At 43.0% G+C, this 12,423-nt stretch overlaps 1 protein-coding gene across 5 annotated transcripts in view; it reads right to left on the reverse strand.

The window, feature by feature from the left end:
* The window catches only part of NEO1 (neogenin 1), a 188,016-nt gene that overhangs the window by 55,775 nt on the left and 119,818 nt on the right, over positions 1 to 12,423 (reverse strand). For all 5 annotated transcript variants that reach the window (XM_065689077.1, XM_065689076.1, XM_065689075.1 and 2 more), the window contains exons 6-7: positions 8,500 to 8,654; positions 7,553 to 7,673 (exon numbers count right to left, since the gene is read on the reverse strand). In XM_065689077.1, the coding sequence (XP_065545149.1) occupies positions 7,553 to 7,673; positions 8,500 to 8,654 (276 nt within the window). The remainder of the gene's footprint in view (positions 1 to 7,552; positions 7,674 to 8,499; positions 8,655 to 12,423) is intronic.

Genomic DNA, 12,423 nt, shown 5'->3' on the forward strand with positions numbered 1-12,423 from the left:
ACAGCAGCAATAAGAGAGTCTCCTCCTCGACTCAGATATTCAGCTATACGAATCCTATTACATATTCAACCAGAGTGTAAACCAATCATTTTCCCTTCTTCTCCAAATGGCATTCAGCTGTCTCTGATATTACTGTATAATTTAGCAACTCTGAAAGATAAGCAACCAATTAGGATCATAGCCACACGTTTGTCCCCCCCGCTGGTGCGAGACGGACAGAATCTGAGATTTTCCCTTTACAACACCAGGCTGGATCAACTACAAATCACGGCTACTCCTGTCAATCTTCACAAGCCTGTGGGTGAATAATAACGGCAGAGGGAATCTTCGGTAGCTGTCACAGATCCCAGGCTAAAGCTAATCCTGCCATTATACTCTTCATCTCAACAAGAAAAGCCATAAAACACACAAAGCAAACACCCTCCTGATGCAGTGAACACATCCTACGCCTACAGGTGATGTTCTATTTTCACCTCTAACTAGAAGCCAGGTAAAGGCAGAGGAACAATGAACTGCCACTTGACAACTGCAGCTGCTCACAATGGAACAGCAATTACATAAAATACGTGAGGATAAATGGAAAATGGAATTGGTGGATTTGGTAAGTGCTATTTTGGTATGTGTGTTTGCTTTCATCAGCCTTTCTGGTAGCAAAGAGACTGTTCTTGGACTGAGAAACTCCACTGGGAATCCAGAGTAAGCCAAAAGAGATGTTAAAGAGCCCATTCCACAGCTGCGGTACCACATATACACATCCTAGTTCGTTCCACTTTTCCTGCATAAAGATAGAAGAAATACAGCTGAAGAACAGAAAATACGTATTAGCATGTTGAATGTTTCTCAAAGAACATCGAAGCTTTTTGCGCCTCCAGGTTCGTTCTCCACCTCCGCCTCGTGTTCCTTACAGATTATTCCTCTTCACAATATGACACGTAATTTCTTTAAACACAAGTAGCTCTTAACCATTAATTCCAGTCATGAAAACCAAAATTAAAGCGGTGACACAGCCCAAGCGTTTCCAAGTGTAACTGCGTAAGCAGGGATCACTGGAAGCCAGCAGCCTTCCACCGAACCATGGCACACATGATGGGATCCGAGCACCTTCATGAGCTTTCACTTTTTTTTGCCGAGCCAACTGTAAATAAGGTCATAAACCAAGAAATGAAACTAATAAACACCCGATAAGGTTTGCTCTGCTTCCTGTGACCCACCACACACAGCAAACACTCATCCATTAGGAATTTAACCTACATTAGAGCCATTTCTTTAAGGCGTGTGTTGAAACAAGGACAGTCGATTGAACACAGCACGAGAACTGTTGGGCTCCCACTTTCATGAAGTTCTAATTCAAGCAGTCTGAGATCTACTGTGGTTTAATCAGTTCAGCTTCTCAACAGGACTATATATAAGCAGGGACCATAAAGAGCCCTTTATAAATAAATAAATAGCCATTTATTTAGTAATAATAATAGCCAGAGGGACTAAATAAAGGCTCTTTTTTAAACAGGGACTGAGTCAAGAAATGACTCTAACTGAATTAAAGCAGCTTTCTGGCAATTCTGCATAGCCATGCAGCCATGAGAAACACGAATGCTGACTTTCACTGAGGAATAATAGCTAAGTAATGTAAATTAAAATCAAACCCAACCAAACCGCCTATCTTTCAGCACTGAACATACTGCTCTGTTTACAGAAAATCAGCAATGAAGTGTACACAGCCACTAACAAAATACTCCCAGAGTTTGGCTTTGGTTTTACAGAACACTTCGAAGTCAGTTTGTGATTTCAGATGCTGTTTATGTTCCTAAGCCACAACTTTCAAAATGAGACTTCCAAGCTGTTCATCCATCATTCACATGAAGCCCTTTTGGTATCATGAGTCAGAGATGGAGGCAGCAAGTTTGGAAAAGATTTCACCTACACCCAACACAAGCACTGCCAGTATTTCTTACAAACTTCCTTACACCATCAGTGTGAGGTCCCCGCTAGTCTTGTCTCTAAAGGTATTTGTTGTAGTGGATTTTACATCCTCCTGCTTTTGGATCTTCTCCCCACAAGAGCAGATGGGATCTCCCACATCTCTCTGAGTCCCAGCAGAGTCTGATACCCTTTGGTCCTTGAACACTGCCCAGCTTCTCTGGGCACCCTGGGCCAGCGCCTCAGCACCCTCACAGGGAAGAGCTTCTGCCTAAGAGCTCAGCTCAGTCTCCCCTCGGGCAGGTTCAAGCCATTCCCCTTGGCCTGTCCCTACAGGCCCTTGGTCCCAAGCCCCTCTCCAGGTTTCCTGCAGCCCCTTTAGGCACTGGAGCTGCTCTAAGGTCTCCTCAGAGCCTTCTCTTCTCCTGGCTGAACAAGACCAGCTCTCTCCAACCCTTGTAGCACCTTTGAACACAAACCACTTCTTTCTGAGCCAAGAACTAGAACAGTCTTCAGGATGAATACCCCCCAGGGGAGCAATATCCACCAGAGCCCTTCTTTTTTACTCAATGAACCTCTGTTCATCTTGCTCCGATGCTTCATCCACAAAACCATATGTACTCTTCCAGTACTTCTACTGTCCCCAAGAACTCTACAGAATTCCATGGACTGAGCAAATACTACCTCAACACTGAACATTCTTGACTGTGATTCTTGTATGTTACCACATAAAAAGTACTCTAAATAAATACCTCTATGAGATGTGAGAGAGCTTGAGAAGTTACATTTGATATCTGTGAAATCACCCAAAACAGGTCCCAAAGTAACATGGGAGTTGTCAGCCTCTAGGGCTCAACCACTGAAGGTACAACTTAAATCTATGTAATTTTCTACATATGGAAAAGTGCCCAGAAGTGCCACCGAGTTTTTCAAAGTGGAGCACAAGCCTCTTAGTGCCAACATTTGGACTTCTTTCAGCAGAAGCCAACATTTGTCAAACAGAACTTATACGTGCCTGCTGTGGCAGAGGAGCAGAACCGAGATGGAAAACAAGAGTATTTCATTATCTTGATTTACATAAGGCTTTTGACATTGCCTTGTGTGACATTTTCAACAGCAAGCGTCTTCCAGAGAAGGTTACAACAAAAGGGCTGGAAGGATCAGATGTGGAATAGAGCTCTCCGTGCTTTGGTGAAGCCCCGACCTGACCCAATCCAGAGTCTTGTCCACCCTGTTTCACTGCTGTGACTTGAGAGAGCTGATGGCCAAACTCTGGCAGAGAAGGACCAGCATCAAATGAAATTACTCATGCAGCAGTGATTCTGGATGGGATTAAATTACACCAATTTAGGTCAATAAATGATGTTTTTTAAAATCACTCAGAATTAGGATTCACGTAATGCAATTCAGCAAGGAATTAGTATCACCCAGTGCAACTGAAGTGGTGTCATACTGTACTTACATTTGGTTTGGAATGTCAAACTGCTACCAGTAGCAAACATTTGTTTCTCCTAAGGAGATCAGCAGGGAAATACATACCACAAAGCTGTTATAATTTGTCTATTACATTAAGGCTACATACAGAGATAAACAGGGTCCAGTCACCCCTCTCAGACCACTCTTCCTGAATCATGGAATACTGCTATTTAGGAGGGATCTCAGGAGTTTACCTACGCAACCCCTCACCTGACACAGCCACCTTTAACCAGGTTGGCTCAGGCCCCTGTTTAGGTGTGACTTAAGTATCTCCAAGATCACTATAGAACCTCCTGTCATGGTGCACTACCGGCGTACTACTGGGTACCAGCAGCGCGTTCCAGCCATTCACTTGAAGCTCTCACTCCTACACAACTCACAGATGACAAACACCTCACTTTTGCAGTGTAGAAGAGCTAAAATCCTGCAGTATATTACCACACTCCTTTTGAATTTTGAAGGTGATACAGCACATCCCAGTAACAGCCTGAAATTGTTCTCTAAATAACGTGGCATATTTATTTACACCGATTTGTCTTTATACAGCATTCAAGAATCACTCTTTTCGGTGCCTGCATACTTGTCAAATGCCTATCACATGGGGGTGACAGGGAACCATCTGCCTCCCTCCCCAAAGGCACCTCCTCTTACTTACTACCACCTGTTCTTTTTCCAGGCCCCAAATGGCAGTTCTGAGCCATGCCAGATCCTCCGGAAAAGGCCAGGTTACAGGTCCTGGATTTGCTCTTCAGGCTCCTCACTGCCATTTAACCTTCCCAAGGAAAACCCATTCCTGAGGTTTTGACAGACCACACAAAGTAATGCTGGAAAAAATGAACTTGTGATTCAGTGAGGACATCAGTAAATCTGACCCATCAACTGGACATAAAAAAGGCTGGGTTTGTGTAAAAAAGGAGGGGAGAGATTGGAGGTTGCTGAGAACATCACTCCCAAGGCACAACTGAGGTTCTTCCTTCTCACTGGGGTATGCGGGAGTCCTCCATGATGGCATATACAGGACATAAGAACAAACCACCTATCTCAACACGAGTCAAAGAGAGGAGCATGGCAATGCCAGATGCTGGTGGAGGGCAAGTGCGGAGGAATGTGGTAATCGAGGTTAATTCACTTCCTTTAGGCAGCTCTTAAATTCTCCCTAAAAGGCAGCAGAGCCACAGCTCCAGCGGAATTCCCGAAAGGGGAGGGCAGGTATCAGAGACAGGGACACAATTCCAAATCTCAAAGCACTTGGAATGCAGGTGGGATACTTTTCAACTCTATGGCAGAATTCCACACCGGAAGTACAGGGGATATTGGTAGAAGAATATTTAACTCAGACCATCTACCCAACTCCTATTCCCTCTCTTCCCACTTTCAACCTTCTCACTGATCAAGAGTTGCCCTAAAACTCTTGATGCCACAATCCTTTTGTATGTTCCAGAAAAAGCAGAAGCTGTGGGCTCTGTACAGCCAAACCATTGCCAAGTACAGTCTTTTCTATTAACAGAGAATTACAGAGTTGGAAAACAAAAAGCCTCTCCAATAAGCCTTCAACTTCCCCTTTTTTAGCTAATTAAGCGTTAATATTTTCCACAAATAACTCCGTATCTGGTGCAAGCTTTTCACAATTCACCCCACAGCCAAAAAGGACCAAGCCAGAAGAAACCTGGAGCAGATAATCACAATGTGCACTTTACGCCTGTTGTGTTTAACAATTACACTACCCCCTGTGACTGCAGAAAGTCCAGATGTGGTATTTTACTTTCCCCAAGACCCCCCAAAACCCCTCAATGAAGCCATGGATGGAACAGCACCATTCCAGAGAGCAAAGCGCAACACAGTGGAAAATCTCCACAGGAAAGGTTTTGACTGAAACAAGCTCACACATAGAAGAGCCAGCTGAGTTCTGATACAATATGCAGAGTGCAAACAGCTTTACTGGTTCATTTCTATTTAACCTTTCTCATTGTATCTCCCTCGAAGTCTGAGTAACTCTACTTTTTCCAGCTACCCAAACTCACCTTTAACGGCAGCAACTACCTCCTTCCTTGCTGTCTGCTACACCACGCTCAATGCTGTGCTCTCTTTACAGATACCCACACAATAGACTTGGCCCAACCCTGGCCCATAAAGAAGTTCCATAAGGCCTCTGCTTTCTAATTTAAATTTAATTAAAGATCAATTTGATAAGCAAAATGGCTCATGGGAAATAGCCTGCAAATAGCTAGTCTGGAAATTGCCAATTCCATTTCGGAAGGAGAAAACAGAACAGCAAGGGAAGGGGCAGGCTGCTAATTGCGAAGAACTTCCACGAACACTTCACATTTTCTCACTGAAACTAATTTTTCAGTTGGCAAAGTGGATAATTCCCATCATGAGTGCGAAATTTAGAATAAAAAGCTTCCTGAATGAACAACTGAAGTGTTCAGAATAGGTTTTTCTCAAAGGAGTGGGTTTCATTTTCATACCAAGGTAGCTTTCCTGAACTGCTGTGTATGATCCCTTCACCCTTGTTCCCTGAACACTGCTTCCTTCTTTGCCGCTCACATACTGTGAGAAGGTATGAAAGTATCAAATAGCTGGGTTTTTTGACTGTGTATGCCAGTTTTCACAACTAAGACACAGCGCGTTCATTCCTACTCGCACTACTTGTTACGCCGATACTCAGCACCCAACCAACTAAAGTGCACTTTTGGTGATGTACCATGTGTTTATCTCTACCACTGAAGAACAACAACTAAACTGCATCAGTGTTACACACGGAGTGCATTGTTAAAACACTGTAGGCCATGTAACAGAACAATAGGACGACGGGGTGTATCTTCACACCCGAAATGAGACTCCATCAACACTGCATCCGCAATCCGTTGGCAGCATGCAAAAGAGAAAGGACAGCATTATAAGGCAAAGTCCTCTAATGGAACAGGACAGGTTGCCAGAGTAGAACAGGAAGGAAAAACCACTGGGCAAACAACATGGGAGGGAAAGGAAGAAAATTGAGACTACAGGAACTGAAATAATAACAGTAATAGTAATTTATAACCTACTACTGGGAGCAGGGTGAAACTACAGACTTGGGCAGGGCTTCAAAACCAGAGTACATTAATTATTCAGTATTTTTCAAACATGGAAAATATGGAATAATGCTTCCGTTTGGAAGATTTGGGAACTACTGAGGTGATTCATGCAGAGAGCAGAAAGAAAATTACTTTTACTGAGTTTTCTGGCAACCTGATGACAGTAGGCGCTGCTAGATCCAGGTGCCTACCTCCAAGGCTGAAACCCCACAGCTCTCTCGGATTAAAGCTACTGAACCCAGTAGAGGTCACCTTTTGTTCCCCAAATCCTTTTGGGAAGTACATGCATCTGTCTCTTCAGCCAGCAAGGAAACATACCCATATCCAATTGAGAACTCAGAAGAAGTTGTAAGTGCACAACTACTCTCCAAAAGGTTCACAAAAGAAAATCTATCTCTCTGTGGCACGCTCTGCACAGTGAACATCAAAACCAGGCCTAGCAGATTCACATCTGTTAACATTACAAGCATGAAGTTACATCATGCCTCTGACCATCCGTAAGGCTTTCCACCCAAATAAAAGATGACAATTTGGAAACAATACCCTGTAAAGCCAGGCAACACAACCCCTCCCTCCCCACACCCCCAAGTAAAAATTACTGTTGTCTGACTTGTCTCTCCCCTCATCTCTCTTACTATTAGCTTTCTTCTTTCTGCTCTTAGAAGTTACTTTAAAGAACTGTGTGACCTGAAAGAGCAAAACAAGCTGATGCCTTAGGAACAGTACGTGTACTATGTTTTTTTGGAAAGACAGTAGGGGTTTAATCGTAACAGCAATTATTCTCTTTTAAGATCCAAACCACAAAATGCAGAGCACTGCAAGGGGAGCATTGTTAATAATTTGTTTTTAAATCTCAGCATGCAACAATACTTCAGATGCAAATACAAGGCTGATCCTATGGAATTCCCTGATTTCTCCGAAGTAACATTAGGTGCACAGAAGATGACACTGAATCACTCGTGATTTAAAAAATCCAAGCTCCTGCAGTAGCTGAGTTCCAGATAGAGCACATCACATGGAAAAGGCCCCTTGAAATTGTTCCTCCCCACCATTTGGCATTCTACCGTCATGATTTATCTTACCAAGGTCAAGTATTATCAGCTGGGCTCCAGCCTGCGCATTTCCAACATCATTTTCTGCAATGCACTGATAGAATCCTTCATCTGATTTCACCAGACCCAAAACTTGCAGATTATGTTCTTTCTGAAGAGGAAAGGGAAAACACAATGCTTAAAAATGGGTTGCAACTGCAAAAGCACTGCTGTTATTATGGCACATTGCTATGACAGGAGCAACTTCCAAACGAGTAACATGGAAAAGTGTGTTTTTAGTTGCCCTCGGATTTCACCTCTCTTGCATTGAATCTTCAAATTACAGGGTATCAAAAAGCAGCAGCAGCTCTCATTAATGGCTATGATTTTGTAGCATCACATATCACTGGCAACTCACACCATTTCCACAGGCATTTTTATGACATTTTAAGCAGTAGATGTAAGCACACTAAGTGAGATCACTGTTACAATCCTACAACCCCGGTATACAACCAATTACCCAGCCATTAAGTTCTCAACTAGACCTCAGTAACGACTTTGACTACATCTAAAATTTCCCTCTAGAAGCACCAAAACTCACGAGCCACAGCTCAGTTATATTTATATTTAAACTCTGGCAACTGTCCCTGGTTACAGATGACTGCCGAGAGCAGTCACTGTGCTCTGTGAGCTTGCACTTCGACTGGTTCAGCCAACAAAGCGTGTTCTGTCACTGTGTGTGTGTCTGTCTCATAGAAAATCAAAGCCATAACGAAATCAATTTGTACAATATAAGCAACATGCTGTAGTGTTTCAGTAAAGCGACTGAATTACGGAACATTAAAGATTTCAAGAAGCCATTTCTCCTCCAGGCCCCAAACATCAGTAGTACAGAACCAGGAAGCCTATCCTATAAAAGAATCAAGTTTGCATACGTGTGTGCTAGAGGACTAACAGGTCAACAGGTTGGAAACAAGCAAAATGGAAAATATACTTACAATGATTTTGAAATAGTCACTCGGGATAACCATGTCTCCGTTCTTGACCCATTTCACTGTTGGAGTAGGTTTTCCAGTCACCTCACACTCAAAGACAATGTCCATGGATTCATGGGCATAAATATTTGCCGGTCGCTTCAGAAACTCAGGAGGAACTTCAAATAAAATGGAAGAAAGACAAAAGATCTTTAAATGAAAATAAAATAATAAAAAGGAGGAACTTAAAATAATAAAATGGAAGAAAGACAAAAGCATCCACAGAAACACTGGTTGTGCTTGTACGCAAACGCAGAGTAAGTCTCAACACAGTACAAGCAGTAGCGGACAGGAAGTTTCAGATCAGGGTCTGATAGAATATGATACAAGCTCTATCACTGCGTTACTCCAAAACTAGATCTGGGCCATCAGGCCACCATGACAATGGCTGTTTATAACTTTTCCCAATAAGCTACACTTTGACACCCAGTAAAATCCAGCTGGAACTCCCCAAAACACACAACACTAGAGTGTAATCAGGCTGCATTGTGTCTAACATCATTTTATTTACACTTGATCTGAACAATTACTCAGACAAAATCCTCCACTTGATACATACGAGTTTTTTCAGGGAGTTCTTTGTACTCAATACTTAGGTCATTGGGTAAGCAAAAGCTGAAATTATATTAAAATGGACATAAAACTAAGATGAAATTTTCCAAGGGTACCACGGCCTTGTGTTTAGTGAAGAAATTCAGCTTAGCAAATAGGTAGTGCTGTACCGATCCAAAGATTTTATTCTCTACTCTGTGTAAGCTCAAGAAACACTGTGTGCAGATACTTCTGTATCACATCCCAGTTTCTCACTTGCATCACACTGTAGTGCCTAAAGGGGCTGCAGGAAACCTGGAGAGGGGCCTGTAGGTACAGGCCAAGGGGAATGGCTTTAGCCTGCCCAAGGGGAGACTGAGCTGAGCTCTTAGGCAGAAGCTCTTCCCTGTGAGGGTGCTGAGGCGCTGGCACAGGGTGCCCAGAGAAGCTGTGGCTGCTCCATCCCTGGCAGTGCTCAAGGCCAGGTTGGACATAGGGGCTTGGAGCAGGGGCTGTGGCAGGGGTTGGAACTGGATGAGCTTGAAGGTCCCTTCAACCCAAACCAGGCTGGGATTCTATACTGATAACGTACTGCAGCTCTGTATAACCAAAGATGTGCATTTCATAACAGCAAACCAGACAAGTTCTTCATTCAAGACACGTATAAAAAGTGGTATCTCTGGGTCTCTGCTTTTAAAAATGTCCTGATGCACTCTGAGCAACCCTAAAGACATATAAAATCCGTAAGAACTCAGAGATACTGAGCTTTGTGGTAATACAGCAAAGCTGTTGGCTGCATACTAGGACTCAACACTGCTTTAGCTTGGCAGTAGAAAGAAGAGCTGTTTGCAGCCACGAACAATTTGAATATCATCTATCACAAAGAACATTCAACCTGTTTATTGTTCTTTTACTACACCACTGACATAAGGGCACTTTGCTTACGATGTTGGCAGGTTCAATTGTTCAAGTTCCAGGAAGTCAAAGCAGCCTTTTGCCCTTTAATATTTATCAAAGCAAGTCAATGAGGAAGGGCCACAGAGTTTAGATAAACATTTTACATGCTTCACCTACTAATAGGAGTTATTGATGTTAGGGAATAAGGAATACCAGGTCATGGTTTCCTTCTTCCTGTGAAATCACTGTAAAGGTTTGTAGGTGGATCTAATATTTTTAAAACAAGCCCCCCTACCCCTCCAAGTTTTGCATTATAAACTACAGAACATTAGCATATGGCAGTATTTATTTATAGAGTAAGACGATGCTTCACTCTCAGATAAGCATGCAGACCTATACCAGAAACTACGTAAGGCTGTACATGTATCTTCACAGCTCAAACTCTCACATACTGGAGCAAAAACCTGGATATGGCTGCACCCAATTGGCTGTGACTCCAGACATCCATTTCACATCAACTCTCCATGATTTTAACACGCGCAACAGAAATTCCACCTTAAAATGATTTAGGTATTTATGTACTCACTATCTGTATCAGATGGCTCTTACGATGACATTTGAAAACCATCTTCTGCATTTATTTGCGACCAAATCACTTATTCTTTATGAAAACAGCGCCTTTGATTTGAAATCTTTCTTCCTCCCTCACATTCCTCCTCAGCATTTGTCTCCATTGTGAGCTGCACTTCCCGTACTCCAGCCTTGATCTGGCAGGCTCAGCGAGTCAGGGGTGCTTGGTCCTGGTGTGACAAGCCCCCCACACCCTCCTCGCGGACCCTCTGTATTTGCTCCTCTTTGAATTACTCTTTGTAGGCTGCAGAGTTCCAATTACTTGTGTGTCATTTCAGAAGCGTCTTACCAGGGACTTGAAAAATGACATAAATAAAGTGTTATCACTACAGCAAGTATCTTGCCACATTCATTCTGCTGTATGTGCCCTTTCCTGGATGCATCACACTGAGATCAGCCTGTGATAGATCATTGCTCTCTCACTGTTGGCTGTTTTTAGCTAATGAGTAATTTTGTTCCAGTCTGCTTGATCAATAGCTTATGTTCTCATTCCCGTTCAATCTCTTTCTCCATATGCATACACACACACACACACACACATCAATTCTTGAAATGCTTACATATTTGATAAAAAGGGATGTAAAAATTGGACACGTGAGAAGTTCAGATTTTCCATGGATGTACAACGGCTCCTGCTTTCATAACGTTAGGTTACAGGATAACACGTAATTCCTTAGCCATGTATTAAACTTGCCACAGGGAGCCTAATAAATACAAGTCAATGACATCCCCTGTCACAAGCACAAAACTTGGGTTAAAAAAACCCCAAACATCTGACCACCTCAGGATACATGGAAATTGCTGTCCTCACTAGCTACACCGTAAAACCCAAGGACAAAAAATGGGATATACATGAGAAGTTTAATGAGCAGCTCTTGATACAAAAAATACCTGCTCTGGGTTCTAAGCTGCTTTTGCCAAAGTTGGTCACTCCATCAAAAGAAGCATTAGGACACAATTTACCCTTAATTAAACCACATTTTAACCCAGTTTTCCATTTACTTCTTGTATTTGACGGTTACCTCCGAGGAAAGGGACCTGGCAATCCTGATAGACACAAGCTCCATAGGAGTGAATGGTGTGAATGGTGCAACAAGGAAAGCCAACAGGATGCTGGGGAACATCAAGGGCATCACCAGCAGATATAAAGGTGTCACCTGCTTTACTCGGCACTTGTTAGGCCACACCTGGAATACTGGGTTCAGTTTCGGTCCACACTACACAAAAAGGATGTGAACGGGCTGGAGAGGGTCCAGAATGGCCACAAAGATGACTAAGGACTGGACAGTACATGAGGAAAGGCTGAGAGAGCTGGGACTGTTCAGCCTGGAGAAAAGGTGGCTGAGGAAAGGCCTTATCCCCATGTTCCAGTATTTAAGGGTGGCTACAAAGGAGACTGAGACCCCATTTTTAACAAGGAGTAACATGGAAAAGATGAGGGGTGATGTGCACAAGTTACTCCCAGGGAGATCCCAACTGGACACAAGAGGAAAGTGTTTCACAATGAGAACAATCAGCCACTGGAATAATCTCCCCAAGGAAGTGGTGGACTCCCCAGCAGTGAGCAGTTTTAAGATTCAGCTGGACAGGGTGTTGAGACATCTCACCTAGGTCGTGCTTTGCTTAGAAAGGTTGGACAGATGATCCTTCCAACCTGGCATTCCATGATTCTCTTTCAAAAGCATATTTAGACACCCTGTTATTTCAGAACTGGTCAGCCTAAACAGCACCATAAGGGAACTGATGGACCATCCCATCTCAAGCAAACTTAGTACGAAGTAAAGTGCTGGGCTCATTTCTGGTTTCTTCACTGATGTTTAACTTGTAATG

Source organism: Lathamus discolor, chromosome 8, assembly GCF_037157495.1.
Source record: "Lathamus discolor isolate bLatDis1 chromosome 8, bLatDis1.hap1, whole genome shotgun sequence".
Taxonomy (NCBI): domain Eukaryota; kingdom Metazoa; phylum Chordata; class Aves; order Psittaciformes; family Psittacidae; genus Lathamus; species Lathamus discolor.